Source organism: Pleurodeles waltl, chromosome 3_1 (assembly GCF_031143425.1).
Source record: "Pleurodeles waltl isolate 20211129_DDA chromosome 3_1, aPleWal1.hap1.20221129, whole genome shotgun sequence".
NCBI lineage: Eukaryota > Metazoa > Chordata > Amphibia > Caudata > Salamandridae > Pleurodeles > Pleurodeles waltl.
Genome location: NC_090440.1, coordinates 844,442,597 through 844,467,176, shown reverse-complemented (window position 1 = coordinate 844,467,176; position 24,580 = coordinate 844,442,597). Strand labels below are relative to the sequence as shown.

General features: G+C 46.0%; 1 protein-coding gene across 6 annotated transcripts in view; it reads left to right on the top strand.

Moving 5' to 3' along the window:
- Positions 1–24,580, top strand: part of NFYC (nuclear transcription factor Y subunit gamma) — a 132,011-nt gene that overhangs the window by 85,588 nt on the left and 21,843 nt on the right. For all 6 annotated transcript variants that reach the window (XM_069223770.1, XM_069223769.1, XM_069223771.1 and 3 more), the window contains one exon: positions 6,041–6,190. In XM_069223770.1, coding sequence (XP_069079871.1) covers positions 6,041–6,190 — 150 coding nt within the window. The remainder of the gene's footprint in view (positions 1–6,040; positions 6,191–24,580) is intronic.

Genomic DNA, 24,580 nt, shown 5'->3' with positions numbered 1-24,580 from the left:
CACTCTACAAGAACTGTGAGTAAGACGTCGAGATCAAACCTTAAAAAAGGAAAGAAGGCCCAGGGGACGCCACTGCCAACCGGCCATGGCTCCACCCAAATTCTCGGTGACCAACAATCGGCACCGAAAAAGGCCCATTCCGTGTCGAGATCGTCCGACTTCGGTCGAGACACCGGCACGCAGCCTCCTCGGGACCGAGAGAGTGCTAAACAGAAGCATCGACACCGAGAGTTCGGTGTCGACACCGATCGACGCCGAGACAGTGGCGCCGAAGACCATAGAGGCCAAGAATTTTCGGCACAGAAAAAGAGGAAGGTTACCTCGGAGCCGAAAAAACAATCGACAGGGCTTTCGGAGCCGAAAAAAGCGACACCAGACCCTGTTTCCGGCTCCTATACCGAAGAGCATTCTATGTCTTCTCAAATGAAGAAACATAGATTTGAACAAGAACTGCAATCCACTGACGTGGATCACACGCAAAAGCGTATCTTTATTCAGCAGGGGACTGGGAAGATCAGTACCCTTCCACCTGTCAAACGAAAGAGAACGCTTCAGTTTACTCCTCAGCAACAAACAACACAAAAGGTAACACCTCCTCCCTCGCCTCCACCTGTAACTCCGGCTTCGCCAACTTACACCCCATCACATTCGCCAGCTCACACCGCCATGAGCCACGACGACCAAGATCAGGATGCGTGGGACTTGTACGACGCACCAGTGTCTGATAACAGCCCAGACACATACCCAACTAGGCCATCACCACCGGAAGACAGCACAGCCTACTCACAAGTGGTGGCTAGAGCAGCTCTATTCCATAATGTGGAACTACACTCGGAACAAGTAGAGGATGATTTTTTATTTAACACCCTCTCCTCAACCCACAGCTCCTACCAAAGCCTGCCGATGCTCCCAGGCATGCTACGCCATGCAAAGGACATTTTCAAGGAGCCAGTTAAAAGTAGGGCAGTGACGCCTAGGGTGGACAAAAAGTATAAGGCGCCTCCTACAGACCCTGTCTTCATCACCTCTCAGCTGCCACCAGACTCTGTGGTGGTAGGGGCTGCCAGAAAACGGGCAAACTCACACACTTCTGGGGATGCACCTCCCCCAGATAAAGAAAGTAGGAAGTTCGATGCAGCCGGGAAGAGGGTTGCTGTCCAAGCAGCAAACCAGTGGCGCATCGCAAATTCACAAGCGCTGCTAGCGCGATACGACAGAGCCCACTGGGATGAGATGCAGCATCTCATTGAACATCTCCCAAAAGATCTGCAAAAAAGAGCAAAACAGGTTGTTGAGGAGGGTCAAAACATTTCCAACAATCAAATACGCTCCTCCATGGATGCAGCAGACACGGCCGCAAGAACCATTAATACGTCGGTTACCATCCGTAGGCACGCATGGCTCAGAACGTCTGGATTCAAGCCAGAAATTCAGCAGGCAGTGCTTAACATGCCAGTAAACGAGAAACTTCTGTTCGGTCCGGAGGTCGACACAGCTATAGAAAAGCTCAAGAAGGACACTGACACTGCCAAGGCCATGGGCGCACTCTACTCCCCGCAGAGCAGAGGATCTTATAACACCTTCCGCAAAACACCTTTTAGAGGAGGGTTTCGGGGTCAGGCCACACAAGCTAGCACCTCACAGTCCGCACCGCCCACCTACCAGGGACAGTACAGGGGAGGTTTTCGGGGCCAGTATAGAGGGGGGCAATTTCCTAGGAATAGAGGAAGATTTCAAAGCCCCAAAACCACTACCAACAAGCAGTGACTCACACGTCACTCACCCCTCCCACACAACACCAGTGGGGGGGAGGATACATCAATATTACGAAGCATGGGACAAAATAACTACAGATACATGGGTCCTAGCAATTATCCAACATGGTTATTGCATAGAATTCATGCAATTCCCTCCAGACATACCACCAAAATCACAAAATTTATCAAAATACCATTCACAACTTCTAGAGATAGAAGTTCAAGCACTACTGCAAAAAAATGCAATAGAATTAGTACCAAGCACACAAATAAACACAGGAGTTTATTCACTGTACTTCTTGATACCAAAAAAGGACGAAACACTGAGACCAATTCTAGACCTCAGAGTAGTAAACACATTCATCAAATCAGACCACTTTCACATGGTCACACTACAAGAAGTGTTACCATTGCTCAGAAAACACGACTACATGACAACCCTAGACCTCAAGGACGCATATTTCCATATACCAATCCATCAATCACACAGGAAATATCTAAGGTTTGTATTCAAAGGAATACATTACCAATTCAAAGTATTGCCTTTTGGTTTAACAACCGCTCCAAGAGTATTCACAAAGTGCCTAGCAGTAGTCGCTGCACACATCAGAAGGCAGCAAATACATGTGTTCCCGTATCTAGACGACTGGCTAATCAAAACCAGTTCGCTCACACAATGCTCAAACCACACAAATCAAGTCATACAAACCCTCTACAATTTAGGGTTCACCGTCAACTTTGCAAAATCAAACATTCTGCCAAGCAAAGTACAGCAATATCTAGGAGCCATAATAGACACGACAAAAGGAGTAGCAACGCCAACTCCACAAAGGATCCACAATTTCAACAGGGTCATTCAACACATGTCTCCAAACCAAACAATACAAGCAAGAACAATACTACAGCTCCTAGGCATGATGTCCTCATGCATAGCCATTGTCCCAAACGCAAGACTGCACATGAGGCCCTTACAACAGTGCCTAGCCTCACAGTGGTCTCAAGCACAGGGTCACCTTCTAGATCTGGTGTTGCTAGACCGCCAAACTTACCTATCGCTTCTATGGTGGAACAGTATAAATTTAAACATAGGGCGGCCTTTCCAAGACCCAGTGCCACAGTACGTAATTACAACAGATGCTTCCATGACAGGGTGGGGAGCACATCTCAATCAACACAACATAAGAGGACAATGGAACATACATCAAACAAAACTGCATATAAATCATCTAGAATTATTAGCAGTTTTTCAAGCACTAAAAGCTTTCCAACCAATCATAACCCACAAATACATCCTTGTCAAAACAGACAACATGACAACGATGTATTATCTAAACAAACAAGGAGGAACACATTCAACGCAGTTAAGCTTGTTAGCTCAAAAAATATGGAAGTGGGCAGTCCACCATCAAATTGGTCTAATAGCACAGTTTATTCCGGGGATCCAGAATCAGCTGGCAGACAATCTCTCTCGAGATCACCAGCAAGTCCACGAATGGGAAATCCACCCACAAATTCTGAACACCTACTTCACACTCTGGGGAACACCACAAATAGACTTATTTGCAACAAAAGAGAACGCAAAATGCCAAAACTTCGCGTCCAGATACCCACACAAGCAATCCCAAGGCAATGCCCTATGGATGAACTGGTCAGGAATATTTGCTTACGCTTTTCCTCCTCTCCCTCTCCTTCCTTACCTAGTAAACAAATTGAGTCAAAACAAACTCAAACTCATTTTAATAGCACCAACGTGGGCAAGACAACCCTGGTACACAACACTGCTAGATCTGTCTGTAGTACCACACATCAAACTGCCCAACAAACCAGATCTGTTAACGCAACACAACCAACAGATCAGACACCCGGACCCAGCATCGCTGAATCTAGCAATCTGGCTCCTGAAATCCTAGAATTCGGACACTTACAACTTAGCCAAGAGTGTATGGAAGTCATAAAGCAGGCCAGAAGGCCATCCACTAGACACTGCTACGCAAGTAAGTGGAAAAGATTTGTTTGGTACTGCCATCATAATCAGATACAACCACTAGAGGCAACTCCAAAACATATAGTAAATTACTTGCTCCATTTACAAAAAGCAAAGCTAGCCTTCTCTTCTATTAAAATACACCTTGCAGCAATATCTGCATACCTGCAAACTACATATTCAACTTCCTTGTATAGGATACCAGTTATCAAAGCATTCATAGAAGGGCTTAAAAGAATTATACCACCAAGAACACCACCTGTTCCTTCATGGAACCTAAACGTGGTTCTAACAAGACTCATGGGCCCACCCTTCGAACCCATGCACTCTTGCGGAATACAATTCCTCACCTGGAAAGTTGCCTTTCTCATCGCCATTACATCTCTAAGAAGAGTAAGTGAAATTCAAGCGTTCACAACACAAGAGCCTTTTATACAAATACATAAAAATAAGGTCGTCCTACGACCTAATCCAAAATTTTTACCAAAAGTTATTTCTCCATTCCATCTAAATCAAACGGTAGAATTACCAGTATTCTTCCCACAGCCAGATTCTGTGGCTGAAAGAGCACTACATACATTAGATGTCAAAAGAGCATTAATGTACTACATTGACAGAACGAAGAACATCAGAAAAACTAAACAGCTATTTATTGCATTCCAAAAACCTCATGCAGGTAACCCAATATCAAAACAAGGTATAGCCAGATGGATAGTTAAATGCATCCAAATCTGCTACCTTAAAGCAAAAAGACAACTGCCCATTACTCCCAGGGCACATTCAACAAGGAAAAAAGGTGCTTCAATGGCCTTTTTAGGAAACATCCCAATGCAAGAAATATGTAAGGCAGCCACTTGGTCTACGCCTCACACATTCACCAAACACTACTGTATAGATGTGCTATCCGCACAACAAGCTACAGTAGGTCAAGCTGTATTAAGAACTCTATTTCAGACAACTTCTACTCCTACAGGCTAAACCACCGCTTATGGGGAACTAACTGCTTACTAGTCTATGCATACCATGTGTATCTACAGCGACAGATGCCATCGAACTGAAAATGTCACTTACCCAGTGTACATCTGTTCGTGGCATCAGTCGCTGAGATTCACATGGACCCACCCACCTCCCCGGAAGCCTGTAGCAGTTCAGAAGTTACCTTCAATTTTGTACATTTGTATATATATTACTTAATCCTTTAATAGGTACATACTTACATTTTTCATTGCGCGGGCACTATTACTATAGTACAACTCCTACCTCACCCTCTGCGGGGAAAACAATCGAAGATGGAGTCGACGCCCATGCGCAATGAGCACAGAAGGTGGAGTCACTCGGTCCCGTGACTCGAAAACACTTCTTCGAAGAAAAACAACTTGTAACACTCCGACCCAACACCAGATGGCGAGCGCTCATGCATACCATGTGAATCTCAGCGACTGATGCCACGAACAGATGTACACTGGGTAAGTGACATTTTCATTTTTTAACTATAATAAAGTATCTTTAGTTTTGTAACACTGTGGTTCTTTCATGTGTGATAAGTTGCTGTATAACTATAGTGGTATTGCATAAGCTTTGCATGTCTCCTAGATAAGTCTTGGCTGCTCATCCACAGCTACTTCTAGAGAGCCCAGGATTCCTAGACACTGCCTACACTTCACTAATAGGGGACAGCTGGACCTGGTATAGGGTGACAACACCATATGTGGCCACCACAAACGAGGCGAGCGTCCTACAGTCTGATTCTCCTTGGTTCTCTCTCCACCTCTGTTCAGTTGCTTGCAGTTCAGTGTATGCAATATAGTATTTTATAAAGTCACTCTTTGCTGATACAGCATGTCCATAAATATGGTGTTTCAGTTCGCAACAGAAAGTACAACTTGAATCCTCAAATATTTTAAGTTCTCAAAGGACCCCCTAGTATGCGATTTGCCTTTTAAACAAATTTGACCTCATCCTAGCTTGATAGGTAAGAGAAAGTGCATGTTAAATGTCTTTTCACTAGTATTTCAAAAGCCAGATAAACTCCTTTTATTTACTGAAATGTAGGAGGGGATTTTGTGTTTGTGGTAGTACGGCTAAAATCCATATCCTTCATGTGTTCCTCTGCTTTCAAGCTGTCACACCTTGCTATGTGTGCGCATCATGTTTGGTGGTCACTGGGTTGGGGGAGGAGGTTATTCATTAGCAATAATTTAATTGATGCTTTAAATTCAGCTTGTGATATCAGATCCTCCAGAATGTCAACCACTTACACCATACTTTTAGTAGGAGTAACTTTGCCTTTATTTTTCAGGGCACGCCAATGACCATGCAGGTGGGAGAAGGCCAGCAGGTACAGATCGTCCAAGCCCAGCCTCAGGGTCAGCAGTCTCAAGGAGGGGGTCAGACCATGCAGGTTATGCAGCAGATCATCACAAACACTGGGGAAATCCAGCAGATACCGGTGAGAATCCTACTCGGCCTAACTTTGAGCAAGAGCGATTGATTTATTCACCACTGAATAGGATTTAACCTGTAAAGTTGACGAGCCAATCTGATGGAGACATCTAGTTGCAGATTCCTTACCTTAGAATTTCTTCAGTTGTTAGTCTGAATCCAGAGATTTTTCCTGTATCTGCACCAGATCTGACTTTGCAGGTCCTATTTGGGTGCCACCCCAATGCGCTGACATCAGTTCTGTTCTTTAAGCGCCAGCCAGTGCTGATCGGAAGAAAGAGCTACCCTTCAGTCACTTTTTAACTGGTCTCTTTTTAACTTTTGTAAAAATTGTTTTTTTTTTTTTTTTTTTTAGTATTTCTACTCCTGGTGCGTCGAGAGATGTCTTCATGTAAGACCGGGTTCAAACCCTGTGGATCCTGCCATTGGGCGATGTCTGTGACTGATTCCCACCTTGTGTACCTTTGGTTTCTGGAGCGCAACCACAACCCAAAGTGATGCCCGAGGACCAGACCAAGAATCTGAAGGCTTTGAGGGAGCGGTCCCTAAAGTTGATGGTGGCCTGGCGCTTGGCTGTGCGTAAGTTTCAATCAAGAGGAAGGTCTCGTATTCGGGCAAGGAGTCCTGCCTTTTTGTCGTCCCACTCCAAGTCCTCAGAATGATTGCGTAAGTCTAAGCATAAGAAGTCGTCGAAGAACGGAAAGCGTTCTTCGACTTCTCATCAGTCGGCTGATGAGACGAGGGAGCATATTCTATCTAGGCCTCCCTCTACGGAGCCTGTGTCTGGACCGACTCTGCGCCTCCCTGAGTTTCCAGGAGCCGGAGCAACCCCTGCCCAACCGAGGGGGTTTTATGAGGCCATGTACCTCGTTTTTGGGCAGTCTGACTCAGCTGGTGTGCCTTTAGGCCCCACGGAGTCAGAAGGGGCCCCTTCGGGTTCCACACCAGCAGCTTTGGTCTTGGCTCCAAAGGACACCCATGGATCGATTTATGGTTCTGGACAGACCATCTCGGCCGTCTGTGGCACCGGTCCTGGTGGCGATGCTCCCAGCATCGCCATTGCCCCCTATGTCAGATTCTGAGCTTTATTCCTAAGGGCTAGGTTACGGCGTGGAATGGGAGTTATCATTGGACCCTTTGGAATACCAGCTCCAAGATCCCATGGACTGGCAAACAGGCCTGGGTGAAGCCAGTGTACTGGATACCTCCCTAGATATTGGCATGCTCTTTTCCCCCTACCGTAGCTACGGAGGAGGTGGCTTCATATTCAATGATGGTGCGGAGAGCAGCAAAGAACCTTGACCTTGAGCTGCTTTCGGTAGCATTCGGGACTAACCTCCTGACAGAGGTGCTTCAGCCTGGGGCTTAATCCTCTGAACCCCTGCTCCCCTTTAACAAAGCACTTATGGGTGTCCTGCTGGGTACCTGGCCCAAACCCAATAGAAGGGCTCATGTGAAGAGGACAATTGCCCACTGCTATCGCCTTGTACGATGAACCAGGTTTCCTGATGCATACACCACTCCTGAGAGCTTGGTTATCAAGCCTCCACTTCCAGGGCACATTCTCTTCTGCACTCCTGAATAGGGAATCCAAGAGGCTGGACATACTTGGAAAGAAGATGTTTGTTCCACCAGCTGGACTTTGCGGTCCTTGAACTCTGCGTGGTTTTTGGGCCGTTATTCCCACTGATGAAAGACGCAGCAAAGTTCAGAATCCTATATGGACTGGACGCAACTGACTCACTGGGCAGAGCAGTTGCTTCGATAGTGGCCTTGAGGCACCATGCCTGGCTGTGCACATCTGGATTTTCGGGGGCTGTTCACGCTAACCCTATGTACATGCCCTTTGATGACGTCAGTTATTCAAGGAGATTGCAGACTCTGCGCTTGAGTGCTCTGAGAATTCTTGTGCTACAACCATGTCCTTGGACCTCGCAGCTGCCCCTTGTCCCCCTCAGTCTGCTAGGGGCACCTAGTCACATCCGTGCCCCCCCCCCCACCAAACACGCCTTGTCTGTCGATTACTCAATTGGGATCAGTCTAGGGCAGGATCCCCCATCACCTGCTCTGCTTTCAGTCCAAGTCAGACAGGTGGGTTTTTCAGATAGTCTGAAGGGGCTACGCTCTCTCCGAGACTACCCCTCCATTTATGCCTCCATCCTACTATCAGATGCCGGATCATTTGGCCTGGGCACCACGAAGAGTCTGGTGTTACGAGCTATTGAGCATATCCATTGATCCTCTGATCAGACTGCCCCTTCGGGAGTATCTTCCGTCACATCAACAGGGAGGGTTCTCCACCCTAACTTGTCCAGTCTCAGTCTTCTTGTGTGGAGATTGAGCGGTGGCAGTTGACATCTTTTGACTTTCTGCACAAAGTCTGTAATGTAATCTTGGCAGACGAAGTCCCTCCACCAAAACAGTATAATCCTGTCAGAAGAAATTTGTGGCATAGTGCACAGATAAGACTGTTGACTTCCTTTCTGAGGTTTTGTTGTTTAGCCTTTCGCTGGCCCAGCAGGGCTCTGCTATGGGCACTCAACTTTAATCTGTCCTTTCTGCTTTTTTTTGTGGTTGCCTGATCAACCTTTCTTGTTTAAGTCTCCAATTGTAAATAGGTTCCTTAAAGACCTTACTTGTTTGTTTCCTCCATCTCCCTTCATTATTCCCCAGTGGGATTTGAAGTTAGTTTTAACATTTCAGATGTGCGCTCCTTTGAGTTTCTCCACAATTGTCCTCTTAGGCTTCTCACTTTGAAAACAGCCTTCCTTGTGGCCATTACGTATGCCCGAAGGGTGAGTTGCAGGCATTGTCATCAAAGCTGCACTACCTTTTCATCTATCCTAACAAAGTGGTGCTTCACACCAGGGCCTTTTTTCTGCCACAAGTGGTAACACCTTTCCATGTAGGCCAATCCATCACCTTGCCTACTTTCTACACACCCCCACACGCTTGTAAGGAAGAGGAGACTCCATTGCCTGGACCCAAAAAGAGTGATGGCTTTCTACCTTGATCGTACCAAAGAGTTCTGGGTGGATGATCAACTCTTTTTGATTAGGTGAGTGCAAAGAAAGGTCGGGCAGTGCAGAAGCTCCCTCTTGAAGGTTTCCGTGCTCATTCTACCAGAGCTAAAACTGCAACCACTGCGTTAGTATGTGGAGTTCCAGTTCTTGGCATGTTAGGCGGCAACAAGGGCATCCCTGAACACGTTCACCAAACACTATTGCCTGAACAGTCGGGCTATATGGACGAACATTTTGCCAGTTCAGTCCTGCAGGACTTTCTAATATGATCTTAGTTGCAAATCCTCCTTTGGGATGGTATTGGTTGGGAATCTATTCTAAGGTATGGAGTGTACAAGTAGATGTCTCTATCAGATGGACAAGTTTCTTATCTTTGGTAACGCCTGATCTGGTAGAGACAATGTCTAGTTGCAGATTCCTTAACAACCCACCCATCCTCCCTGCTCTGCGAACTGATTTTTAGGGACAGGGACTCCCTTTCAGGGCCCTAGTTTTGATGCATCAGTGGTCCGTTTTCATGGCTCTGCGCTTGTGGCATGAAAAGTCTTAAAACAACCTTGGTGGTGCCTATATAGGACCCACAACATCCTATCTTGTGCGGATGACCACAAACGCAGAGCTGATAGAGGCCACCTAACAGCGCGCAGGGGTACTGCTCAAGAAAAATCTCAAGATCCAAACTGACGCCTGGGGAAATTCTAAGGTAAGGAATCTGCTACTAGATATTGTCTCTACTAGATAAGGAGTTACTGAAGATAAGTAACTTGTCCCACTGGCCTATTAGGAAATGAGGAGAGCTCCAAACAAGCCAGTAAAACTGGGGAGTTAGTAGTCTCATTTCTGACATAGGTGACTTGCTTTGCCCCACTCCTAAAGACTAATTGAAGAGATTATTCTTTCCTGATTTACCTGTCGACCAGTCCCTGTGTGTTTGTGCCTCTGCCTCCAGTCATTTCGAAGTAAAAACAATGAGAAGGTTTTCAACTGGTTGACCAGCCAATGTGATAGTTGACTAATCCCGAGAGGTAAACTCCTACTAACAAAATAGAGGCTTAAAGCAGACATATTTTGAATAACCTCTTGGAATTGTCTAAAAACAAATAGTTCTCAAGTATCTTTCATGGACTTGCATGCTTAAATCATTCCCATTCGTTGAAGTGGGAGTCCCATAATAGGCTGTAAAGGGAATGCAGAGTTCAGCTTAATAGCCTATGTCTGCGTTCGGAAGATCCTCATAGAGAATGTATATATTGCCTTCATCCATCCCACAAGGTGAGAGACTGTAAGATATGCAGAACTTGTTCTACAAAACCCTCAAAGTTTGTGAGAGAAGGCTTTTACCATGGTTTCAAAAATTTAAAACCAAGACTGCTGTAGTTTCTGAGGGAGAAAGTAGTGTTTGTTTCATCTCCTCACAGACTTCGAGAAAGAGGGAAAGGCCTCGCCATGATTCCCCTAATCAGAGTAAAAAAGCCTTTAAAAAAAAAAAAAAGAAAAACACCACGGATCTATAGAAGGCTCCTCTCTTGAGGAAAAAACAAAAAAGGGCTCCTTCAGACTTGAAATCTGAGCCCTCAAGTCCATCTTTAACCCTACTATTAAAGCCTAAATCATTATCTGAACCTCTCTGAACGATGCTGAAAATGAGTGCTAGATTATTGTAGGTGACGGCAAAGACCTCAACGGTAGTGATTAGAATCCCAACTATGATTGCGCTGTCATCTAACCCATTGATGACGACGGTATCTACATCAATGAAGACTACCTCGTCGACAACCACCACACCATCAACGAGATCTATTACGTCAATGACAGTGACCTCGTCGAAGGCAGTACCAACACCGTGGATGACCACATTGTCGTCAGTGCTGCAGTCGACCATCTCACCGACGACAGACATTTGAATAATCCTCCTCTTCATTGGCAAAACCCAAAAAGAGACCATCCAGATTACTATTGCCCTCACTGTCGACACTACCGTTGACTATTTTCTCACCTTAAGGTTTCCATCCTGAATTCACGTCACCGAGTGTCTCCACTTATACCCAGCCATTTATTAGATATTTAGGACTCGGTGACGATCAAGGGATGTTTGGTACAGCTCATATTCCCTCTGAATTACATGTTAAACATTAGTATAAAGAAGATTATGATTATTATGAGCCTGTTTACCAAAGCCATCATTATGCAAAGCATTATCAGTATACTCCTCCACCAGGCATGGTCCAGGTTCCAGCTGCTTTAGCGCAAGATTTAGTGTGCTTGCAGACTATTAATACTACGAGCGTTTCCCAACAACAGCTGAAGCGCAACAATCAGCTGCGCCAGCACCCAGATCGCCAGAACATCTACCTCCCCCACCTACTCCAAGAATGACTCCCCAATCCTACATTGCCATGCCTCCTCGTAGATTCTTCCTCATCAGACAACAATGATGTTGACGATGATGGAAACGGGGAGGTAGGCGAGATAGCAGACAATCGCACCATCACCAGTGACTAAGGCGATTATCTCATTCCTCCACCTTCCCTTCCAGCACCACAACCAGTGGATTCTCCACCAGAAGGTATTGGTAGTTTTCATGATAACAAAGAAAGCAACAAAACTATTTTAATTGCCCTTTACTACTAAACAGGCAGACTGTTTTCTCTATGATTTCAAGGATCAGTCTAGAACGTCAGTCAGAGCAGTACCAATTCTAGACTGTATATGGGAGGAAGGAGTCACTGATTTTCATCCTAGAATAGACAAAAAATACAAAGCGCCAGAGGACTCGCCTGCTTGTTTGCTCGGACATCCAAGGCCTGAGTCGGTCCTTTCTCAGGCTGCATAATACAGGTCTAAAAATCCTTCCTCCCCAATAACTGCTCTGCCTGGTAAGGAGGGCAGGCGGCTCGACAATATCAGCAAAAGATTCACAGTCATGCCATGTAAGACTGTCCAGGCCACAAACTCCAAGGCCATTCTGGGGGGGGGGTTATGATCGCCAAATATGGTCAGACATCGCCACATACCTGGATTACCTGTCAAATAATAAGGCCAAAGCCACTCACGTTTTGCAGGAGGGCAAAAAAAGGCATCTGAAATTATCGATAGGCTTTTGGCAATTGCCGCGATCTGCTGTACTTTGCCGGAAAGGTTGGCTTAAGGCCACGTCGTTCCGCCCAGAAGTACAAACTAAAATCTTGGATATGCCCTTCTACGGCAATTCTTTATTTTGGAAGCACGTCAGTGACTCTCTACAGACCATAAAGGTGTACACAGAAACGGCCTGGTCCCTTGGAACTCTCTAGTTTCGTAAGACCCCTTTTTGCGGTGCACGTGTCCACGGATTTTACTTGTATCGCAGAGGATACTAAAGATACCAGCTACAATCTTACCAGCAGTCCTTTCTACCGGCCTACCAGCAACATCAACCCTGTCGAGCACCATCATCGGCAGCCTACTTTAAGTAAGCAAGATGGAGACAGGACGATTTCGCCAGAAAAACTGCTAGGGAGCAGTAACCACTTCAAAGTACTGGCTAGAACTCCTTCTCACCCTTCAGTAGGTGCCAGAATTTCACATTACTTACATCAGTGGAGCGAAATAACTACGGACAAAATGGTCCTAGATTTCAACGAGCATGGCCATACTCTGGAGTTCACTCAGTTTCCATCTCAGACTCCACCCACAAAATTCCTCACCACTCACCTTCATCTTCTTCGCAAGGAGGTTTTTGCCATGTTGTCAAAAGGGGCCATAATGCAGGACCTGCATGTAGGAAGCTGAGCTCTGGTTGTAGTACCCCCTGTTTTAGTCTGGTGTCCGTGTGTTTAGACTGTAGTCCACTGTGATCCTGCTAATCAGGACCCCAGTGTCTGGTCTGTGCTCTCTCCTCTAAATTTGGTTGCTGGTAAATTTTTACAACCACAATTGCCATACTGGTGCACCCATGTAAATCCCTAGTACCTGGTACTTGGGTCCCTAGGGCATTTGTGCACCAGGGTTCTCCCATGGGCTTCAGCACGTATTATGCCACTCATGGGTGCCCATGCAAACTGTGCCTGCAGCCATGCAATTGCAGCCTGAATGAAATGGTGCATGCACCTTTCACTTCAGTTATAAGGCTTGCCTTATTTCGTGGTCACTGCACTTGGCCACTCCGTCACCCCTCTGGGAGGCCATTCAGCCCAAGGGCAGGGTGCACGTCCCTAAGTGTGAGGGTACCCCTCCATGAGCAGGGTACCCCTACAAACACCAGACTCCATTCCCTGGGCTTTGTGAGTGCAGGATAGCCATCTCATGGTATGTAGTGGACACTGGCCAACACTAGTGGTCAAAGTACATAATGGCTTCTCTGAACCTAGCCATGTTTGGTATTGAACATGTTGTAATCATGCAACTACACCGTTTCTAGTGCTAATTAATTTTTTTCGATGCAGGTGCGTTCAATTGGGGGAAAAAAGAAAGGCGCTCTGAGTTAACCAGGTGTAAGTCAATTGGTAAGCCAATAATACATGCAGTGCACCCTTGATGGACCTCACCCATCAGTCCTAACCGTATGGAAACCTTACGGTTACAAATACTACAAAAACAAGAGGCACTCAAAATATTTCCACAAATAATTAAAGTAATACAAAATCATCCAACACTTCATTGGCAATAACCAAAATCATTACATAGTAACTCCTATTTCATTATAGTAAGATATACAGAAATGTATCCAATAACAGTTAAAGCTATATTATACTTGTCAGTATCCTCTGATATACTCTCAATGTCCATGAGTTGTTACCGAATAGCTTTATGATGTGTTCATCCAGTCCATATTCATGTATCAACAATGAAAAGTATATAATCCTTCCTTCCACAATATTTGGCCAGTATGTTGTTAAATTTGATCCTAATTATTGTAGCCAGTCCGATTCAGTTTGATCTTGTTACCACAGCCACAGCCAACACGTGTTTCGTCAGGGGATTACCCCCTTTCACTTCCTCAGGGCTGCAGGTTGCATCATAGTAAACATTTGGTAAGTAAACATGTAAATAACAGGAATCCAATAAGAGATATAGAACCATCACCAATGGGTGAGACGGAGATTAGAGAATCAAACGTTGAAGTAGATAAAATAAGGAAAATTAATTACGTGCTTTATGACACATCAGTTATTATAGATGAAGACGGTATAGACCCATGACATTAAAACACTCATATGCAATACATAATACACTTGAAAGAACGTGAGTTCCTAAGAAAACATGCAGAATCCCTCGATACCCAGTCTCAACCGGAGTGTTAAATTTCATGCAATAAATCCCATTTGTCATCCAAATGAAAATCCACCAGAAACAAAACTACCTGAATAATATATGCGTTGTTACATTAATAGAACTCCAGTTATGCACAGCACAAAACCGTTGCGATTACAGCCACATGAATTCAACTCGGTAATTAACCTCCTGTCAAATGAACCAAATATTAAAAATTCACTGACCGTACATTTATTATCATGCAAAGTGATGTGTTCTGACATAGTAACATCCGACTTCTATTCCCAAACGAAGTTAATCCCAGTATGCATGTGTGGATAAATTCATTAGCTATTGGTATTAAAAATAGTAATCCTATTATCAAAAATAAACAACTGCCTCACCATTAAAAATAACCATATCAATTAGATCACTGAATCTTCCTTCCGTATACCAGCACACCCATCTAATACACTTACCCGATCAATGCCATAAACTGCAAAAAACCAAACGTGGGTCAAACGTCTGTTCGCGAGTACGCGTAGGACTAATGTCCCATCGCCTTCAATGCTCGTGTTTTGGCTATAAATGACGGATTACAAATCCGTCTTACTCGCGTATATCCTCTTCATTGACAAATAAATAGGACTATGTAGTGGCGGCCATTTTAAGAGAAACGTTCGTTTCCGAGTATACTCTTCAACAACATAAAGAACGGACATATAGGAATGACTACATGCTAGTAAGTCATAACGAGACAAAAGTATTAACAAATTGTCAATCCGCTCGCACAATAATCCCTATAAACTCGACAAGTGCCATGAATCAAAGGTAAATATCCCACATCTAATAATCCATTGATGAAACCATTTTAAAACTAACTATTACAAATAAGGCAGTGCTGTTAAATCAAATATCCTGAAGCTAGTTAACCAGACAAACATTAGAAAAGTGAGGATAGTTCCCACACAAATGTTAGTAAAAAAGATGTGAATAATACATCAGAAGATGAGAACATCCACCATGATGTGAGATTACATTAGATGTCAATTATATACAATGGCATGAGGATGATCCATAGTAAACATGGAAAAATGTCTCTGGTAACAAAATGATTTACCTAAATATCATAATAACCACTATATTAACGGCACCACTTCATTGAGAAAGATCTAAATGATAGGGATCATGCACATAATATTTATTACAAAGTGAATAATATGCATATTATATCGTAATAGTATGTTCAATGGCATCTGTCGCTGTAGATACGCATGTTCTGCAATAGCTCGCCATCTGGTGTTGGGCCGGAGTGTTACAAGTTGTTTTTCTTCGAAGAAGTCTTTCGAGTCACGGGACCGAGTGACTCCTCCTTTTGTCTCCATTGCGCATGGGCGTCGACTCCATCTTCGATTGTTTTTTTTCCGCCATCGGGTTCGGACGTGTTCCTGTCGCTCCGAGTTTCGGAACGGAAAATTAGCTAATTTCGGAAGATTTTCGTCGGTATTGTTGCGTTCGGGATCGGCGTACTTAGGTTCCACACCGCATCGAAGATCGAAAAGCTCCGGTGCCCTTCGGGGTAGTTTTTCGATCCTCCGTCGGGGCCTGGTCGGCCCGACCGCGTGCTGAAGAACGCCGATGGAACGGACCCCGTTCCGTTTCTGCCCCAAATGCCACAATAAATACCCCTACACAGACCAACACTTGGTCTGCAACCTGTGCCTGTCACCTGAGCACAGCGAAGACACCTGCGAGGCCTGTCGTGCGTTCCGGTCCCGAAAAACACTCCGAGACCGTCGAGCCAGAAGACTTCAGATGGCGTCCGCACCGACAGCCCAACGGGAGTTCGAGGAACAGGAAGAGGAAGGTACCTTCTCGATCCAAGACTCAGACTCCGAAGGATTCGACGATACACAAACCGTGAGTAAGACGTTGAAAACCACACAAAGAAACATTTACAAGGCCCAGGGGACGCCACTGCCATCCGGCCATGGCTCCACCCATAAATTCGGTGACCGACCGTCGGCACCGAAAAAGGCCCAAACAGTGCCGAGATCGTCCGACTCCGGTCGAGACACCGGCACGCAGCCTTCTCGGGACCGAGAAAGTGCTGGAGACAAGCCTCGACACCGAGATGCCGGTGTGGACACGGCTCGACGCCGAGACAGCGGCACCGAAACAGATCGACGCCGAGAAGTTTCGGCCCCGAAAAAGAAAAAAGTCACCTCGGAGCCGAAAAAACACGCAGACAGGGTTTCGATGCCGAAACAAACTGCAAGCGACCCAGCTTCAGGCTCTTATACAGAAGAGCACTCGCTAACCTCCCAAATGCAGAAGCATAGGTTTGAGGAAGAGCTACAAGCAACTGATGTGGACCATACGCAAAAGCGTATCTTCATACAGCAGGGGACAGGAAAAATAAGCACCCTTCCCCCCATTAGGAGAAAGAGAAGGTTGGAGTTCCAGACTGAACAGACACCACAACCAAAAGTGGTGAAAAGAGTTACCCCACCACCCTCTCCTCCGCCCGTGATTAACGTCTCACCAGCACAAACTCCATCACACTCCCCAGCTCACACCACCATGAGCCAGGGTGACCAAGATCAGGACGCATGGGACCTATAAGACGCCCCAGTGTCAGATAACAGTCCGGAGGCATACCCTACGAAGCCATCTCCACCAGAAGACAGCACCGCGTATTCTCAAGTGGTGGCTAGAGCAGCACAATTTCACAACGTAAGCCTCCACTCAGAACAGGTCGAGGATGATTTTTTATTCAACACACTCTCCACCACCCACAGCTCATACCAAAGCCTGCCTATGCTCCCTGGTATGCTCCGGCACGCAAAAGACATCTTTAAGGAGCCGGTCAAAAGTAGGGCCATCACACCAAGGGTGGAAAAAAAGTATAAGGCGCCTCCTACAGACCCGGTTTTCATCACTACACAGCTGCCACCAGACTCTGTCGTTGTAGGAGCAGCTAGGAAAAGGGCCAACTCTCACACATCTGGAGATGCACCACCCCCAGATAAAGAAAGCCGCAAGTTCGATGCAGCTGGTAAAAGAGTCGCAGCACAAGCTGCAAACCAGTGGCGCATCGCGAACTCCCAGGCACTACTTGCGCGCTATGACAGAGCCCACTGGGACGAGATGCAACATCTCATCGAACATCTGCCCAATGACTTCCAAAATAGGGCAAAACAAGTGGTTGAGGAGGGACAGGCCATTTCCAACAACCAGATCCGCTCCTCCATGGACGCTGCAGATACAGCTGCACGGACAATTAATACATCTGTAACTATCAGAAGGCATGCATGGCTCCGAACGTCTGGATTTAAACCAGAGATTCAACAAGCAGTTCTCAATATGCCTTTTAATGAAAAAGAACTGTTCGGTCCAGAAGTGGACACAGCGATTGAGAAACTCAAAAAAGATACGGACACTGCCAAAGCCATGGGCGCACTCTACTCCCCGCAGAGCAGAGGGAATTACAGCACATTCCGTAAAACGCCTTTTCGAGGGGGGTTTCGGGGTCAAAGCACACAAGCCAGCACCTCACAAGCCACACCGTCCAGTTACCAGGGACAGTATAGAGGAGGTTTTCGGGGACAATATAGAGGAGGGCAATTCCCTAGAAATAGAGGAAGATTTCAAAGCCCCAAAACCCCTGCTACTAAACAGTGACTCACATGTCACTCACCCCCTCCACACAACACCAGTGGGGGGAAGAATAGGTCATTATTACAAAGCATGGGAGGAAATCACTACAGACACTTGGGTTCTAGCAATTATCCAACATGGTTATTGCATAGAATTTCTACAATTCCCTCCAAACATACCACCAAAAGCACAAAATTTAACAACACACCATTCCAATCTCCTGGAGATAGAAGTGCAGGCACTATTGCAAAAGAATGCAATCGAATTAGTGCCAAACACACAAATAAACACAGGAGTTTACTCACTGTACTTTCTGATACCAAAGAAGGACAAAACGCTGAGACCAATCCTAGACCTCAGAGTAGTGAACACTTTCATCAAATCAGACCACTTCCACATGGTCACACTACAAGAAGTATTGCCATTGCTAAAACTACACGACTACATGGCAACTTTAGACCTCAAGGATGCTTATTTCCATATACCAATACACCCATCGCACAGGAAATACCTAAGGTTTGTATTCAAAGGAATACATTACCAATTCAAGGTACTGCCTTTCGGATTAACAACCGCACCAAGAGTCTTTACCAAATGTCTAGCGGTAGTCGCTGCACACATAAGAAGGCAGCAAATACATGTGTTCCCATATTTGGACGACTGGCTAATCAAGGCCCATTCGTTCATACAGTGCTCAAATCACACAAATCAGATCATACAAACCCTCTTCAAACTCGGGTTCACCGTCCACTTTACAAAATCCAACATTCTGCCGCGCAAGGTACAACAATACCTAGGAGCCATAATAGACACATCAAAGGGAGTAGCCACCCCAAGTCCACAAAGAATTCTAAATTTCAACACCATCATACAACGCATGTATCCAACACAAAAGATACAGGCAAAGATGGTATTACAACTCCTAGGCATGATGTCTTCATGCATAGCCATTGTCCCAAACGCAAGACTGCACATGAGGCCCTTACAACAATGCCTAGCATCACAGTGGTCTCAAGCACAGGGTCACCTTCTAGATCTGGTGTTAATAGACCGCCAAACTTACCTCTCGCTCCTGTGGTGGAACAACATAAATTTAAACAAGGGGCGGCCTTTCCAAGACCCAGTGCCACAATACGTAATAACAACAGATGCTTCCATGACAGGGTGGGGAGCACACCTCGATCAACACAGCATACAAGGACAATGGAACGTACATCAAACAAAACTGCATATCAATCACCTAGAACTTCTAGCAGTTTTTCAAGCACTAAAAGCTTTCCAACCAATAATAGTTCACAAATACATTCTCGTCAAAACAGACAACATGACAACAATGTATTATCTAAACAAGCAGGGGGGGACGCACTCCACGCAGTTAAGCCTGCTAGCACAAAAGATTTGGCATTGGGCAATTCACAACCAAATTCGCCTAATAGCACAGTTTATACCAGGGATCCAAAATCAACTCGCAGACAATCTCTCTCGAGATCACCAACAGGTCCACGAATGGGAAATTCACCCCCAAATTCTGAACACTTATTTCAAACTCTGGGGAACACCTCAGATAGACTTGTTTGCGACAAGGGAGAACGCAAAATGCCAAAACTTCGCATCCAGATACCCACACGAACAATCCCAAGGCAATGCCCTATGGATGAACTGGTCAGGGATATTTGCTTACGCTTTTCCTCCTCTACCTCTCCTTCCTTACCTGGTAAACAAACTCAGTCAAAGCAAACTCAAACTCATATTGATAGCACCAACTTGGGCAAGGCAACCCTGGTACACAACGCTGCTAGACCTATCAGTGGTACCCTGCATCAAATTGCCCAACAGGCCAGATCTGTTGACACAGCACAACCAAAAGATCAGACACCCAGATCCAGCATCGCTGAATCTAGCAATCTGGCTCCTGAAATCCTAGAATTCGGGCACTTACAACTTACCCAAGAATGTATGGAAGTCATAAAACAAGCCAGAAGGCCATCCACCAGGCACTGCTATGCAAGTAAATGGAAGAGGTTTGTTTGCTACTGCCATATTAATCAAATACAACCATTACACACAACTCCAGAACATGTAGTGGGTTACTTGCTTCACTTACAAAAATCTAACCTAGCTTTCTCTTCCATTAAAATACACCTTGCAGCAATATCTGCATACCTGCAGACTACCTATTCAACTTCCCTATATAAGATACCAGTCATTAAAGCATTCATGGAGGGCCTTAGGATAATTATACCACCAAGAACACCACCTGTTCCTTCATGGAACCTAAATGTTGTCCTAACTAGACTTATGGGTCCACCTTTTGAACCCATGCACTCCTGCGACATACAGTTCCTAACCTGGAAGGTGGCATTTCTCATCGCCATTACTTCCCTAAGAAGAGTAAGCGAGATTCAGGCGTTTACAATACAGGAACCTTTTATACAACTACACAAAAATAAAGTCGTCCTAAGGACCAATCCTAAATTTTTGCCAAAGGTTATTTCACCGTTCCATCTAAATCAAACAGTGGAACTTCCAGTGTTCTTTCCACAGCCAGATACCGTAGCTGAAAGGGCACTACATACATTAGATGTCAAAAGAGCATTGATGTATTACATTGACAGAACAAAAAACATCAGAAAGACTAAACAACTCTTTATTGCATTTCAAAAACCTCATGCAGGAAACCCAATTTCAAAACAAGGTATAGCCAGATGGATAGTTAAATGCATCCAAATCTGCTACCTTAAAGCTAAACGACAGCTGCCCATTACACCAAGGGCACACTCAACCAGAAAGAAAGGTGCTACCATGGCCTTTCTAGGAAACATCCCAATGCAAGAAATATGTAAGGCAGCCACATGGTCTACGCCTCACACATTCACCAAGCACTACTGTGTAGACGTGTTATCCGCACAACAAGCCACAGTAGGTCAAGCCGTATTAAGAACATTATTTCAGACTACTTCCACTCCTACAGGCTGATCCACCGCTTTTTGGGGAAATAACTGCTTACTAGTCTATGCAGAACATGCGTATCTACAGCGACAGATGCCATCGAACTGAAAATGTCACTTACCCAGTGTACATCTGTTCGTGGCATCAGTCGCAGTAGATTCGCATGTGCCCACCCGCCTCCCCGGGAGCCTGTAGCAGTTTGGAAGTTACCTTCAATTATTTCTATATGTATCATCTCAACCTTAAATAGGTGCATACTTAGTCACTCCATTGCATGGGCACTATTACTACAATTCAACTCCTACCTCACCCTCTGCGGGGAAAAACAATCGAAGATGGAGTCGACGCCCATGCGCAATGGAGACAAAAGGAGGAGTCACTCGGTCCCGTGACTCGAAAGACTTCTTCGAAGAAAAACAACTTGTAACACTCCGGCCCAACACCAGATGGCGAGCTATTGCAGAACATGCGAATCTACTGCGACTGATGCCACGAACAGATGTACACTGGGTAAGTGACATTTTCATTACAGTGATTAAGAATTCTAAATCACAGACATATATTGCAATTTTTTGCCAAATCATTAGTCCCCCAAAAAATATTCTAACTCCCTATCTGTATTGAGGCCTACTTCCACAGCCCTAAGGCGTAATATCCAAAGTGCCTCTTTTCTTCTTAGGGCCAACTCTCTGTTGCCCCCCCCCCTACAATCAATACCAACATGTTCGATACCAAAAAATTCAAAGGATTTACGGGGCCCTTGTGATTCACATAACATATGTGCTACGAGTGGGTATCTATGCACTCTTGGGGGTTCCTTAGAGGATCCCCATTTCTGTCTGTGCAGCCTTACATGGTCTGGCTGTCAGCCCACGCTGCTGCCGATCCCAGCCACTGTTCTGCCCTCCTGCTGTTGAGACTAATTCAAACAGCAGAAGGCAGAAGAAAGGGTTTCCTGCAAGGGAGAGGTGTGACCACCTTTCCCTTTTGAAATAGGTATATCCGAGATGAAGTGGCCTCTGAGCGCCACCAAACTGCTTTTAAGGGCACATTTGGTGCCCTCCTTGCAAAATCCAGGTTACACCAGTTCAGGAGCCTCCCCTCCCCCCGTTCACGCTCTGGCGCAAAGGACAGGGGAGTGACCACCTCCCTGTCCAGCTCCTCACCTAGGGAGGTGCACAGAGCTCTGCCAAGTGGCAACTTGATTCTGCCAATTTGAAAATAAGATGCGTAGGGGCCCCTAGGAGCATATGACTTTTTAGGCCTGGTAGATGAGGTCACTGGCCCCCTGATCGGTGGGTGTAGGAAGTTGGCTCTGTATGTACTATTTCAAAGTAAGAAATAGCATGCACAGAGTCCAAGGGTTCCCCTTAGAGGTAAGATAGTGGCAAAAAGAGATAATTCTAATGCTCTATTTTGTGGTAGTGTGGTCGAGCAGTAGGCTTATCAGAGGAGTAGTGTAGGAAGTTGGCTCTGTATGTGCTACTTCAAAGTAAGGAATAGCATGCACAGAGTCCAAGGGTTCCCCTTAGAGGTAAAATAGTGGTAAAAAAGAGATAATACTAATGCTCTATTTTGTGGTAGTGTGGTCGAGCAGTAGGCTTATCCAAGGAGTAGTGTTAAGCATTTGTTGTACATACACACAGACAATAAATGAGGTACACACACTCAGAGACAAATCCAGCCAATAGGTTTTTATATAGAAAAATATCTTTTCTTAGTTTATTTTAAGAACCACAGGTTCAAATTCTACATGTAATATCTCATTCGAAAGGTATTGCAGGTAAGTACTTTAGGAACTTCAAATCCTCAAAATTGCATGTATACTTTTCAAGTTATTGACAAATAGCTGTTTTAAAAGTGGACACTTAGTGCAATTTTCACAGTTCCTAGGGGAGGTAAGTTTTTGTTAGTTTTACCAGGTAAGTAAGACACTTACAGGGTTCAGTTCTTGGTCCAAGGTAGCCCACCGTTGGGGGTTTAGAGCAACCCCAAAGTCACCACACCAGCAGCTCAGGGCCGGTCAGGTGCAGAGTTCAAAGTGGTGCCCAAAACACATAGGCTAGAATGGAGAGAAGGGGGTGCCCCGGTTCCGGTCTGCTTGCAGGTAAGTACCCGCGTCTTCGGAGGGCAGACCAGGGGGGTTTTGTAGGGCACCGGGGGGGGACACAAGCCCACACAGAAATTTCACCCTCAGCAGCGCGGGGGCGGCCGGGTGCAGTGTAGAAACAAGCGTCGGGTTTGTAATGGAAGTCAAGGGGAGATCTCGGGATCTCTTCAGCGCTGCAGGCAGGCAAGGGGGGGATTCCTCGGGGAAACCTCCACTTGGGCAAGGGAGAGGGACTCCTGGGGGTCACTTCTCCAGTGAAAGTCCGGTCCTTCAGGTCCTGGGGGCTGCGGGTGCAGGGTCTCTCCCAGGCGTCGGGACTTTAGGTTCAAAGAGTCGCGGTCAGGGGAAGCCTCGGGATTCCCTCTGCAGGCGGCGCTGTGGGGGCTCAGGGGGGACAGGTTTTGGTACTCACAGTCGTAGAGTAGTCCGGGGGTCCTCCCTGAGGTGTTGGATCGCCACCAGCCGAGTCGGGGTCGCCGGGTGCAGTGTTGCAAGTCTCACGCTTCTTGCGGGGAGCTTGCAGGGTTCTTTAAAGTTGCTGGAAACAAAGTTGCCGCTTTTCTTGGAGCAGGTCCGCTGTCCTCGGGAGTTTCTTGTCTTTTCGAAGCAGGGGCAGTCCTCAGAGGATGTCGAGGTCGCTGGTCCCTTTGGAAGGCGTCGCTGGAGCAGGATCTTTGGAAGGCAGGAGACAGGCCGGTGAGTTTCTGGAGCCAAGGCAGTTGTCGTCTTCTGGTCTTCCTCTGCAGGGGTTTTCAGCTAGGCAGTCCTTCTTCTTGTAGTTGCAGGAATCTAATTTTCTAGGGTTCAGGGTAGCCCTTAAATACTAAATTTAAGGGCGTGTTTAGGTCTGGGGGGTTAGTAGCCAATGGCTACTAGCCCTGAGGGTGGGTACACCCTCTTTGTGCCTCCTCCCAAGGGGAGGGGGTCACAATCCTAACCCTATTGGGGGAATCCTCCATCTGCAAGATGGAGGATTTCTAAAAGTTAGTCACCTCAGCTCAGGACGCCTTAGGGGCTGTCCTGACTGGCCAGTGACTCCTCCTTGTTTTTCTCATTATCTTCTCCGGCCTTGCCGCCAAAAGTGGGGGCCTGGCCGGAGGGGGCGGGCAACTCCACTAGCTGGAGTGTCCTGCTGGGTTGGCACAAAGGAGGTGAGCCTTTGAGGCTCACCGCCAGGTGTGACAATTCCTGCCTGGGGGAGGTGTTAGCATTTCCACCCAGTGCAGGCTTTGTTACTGGCCTCAGAGTGACAAAGGCACTCTCCCCATGGGGCCAGCAACATGTCTCGGTTTGTGGCAGGCTGCTAGAACTAGTCAGCCTACACAGACAGTCGGTTAAGTTTCAGGGGGCACCTCTAAGGTGCCCTCTGTGGTGTATTTTACAATAAAATGTACACTGGCATCAGTGTGCATTTATTGTGCTG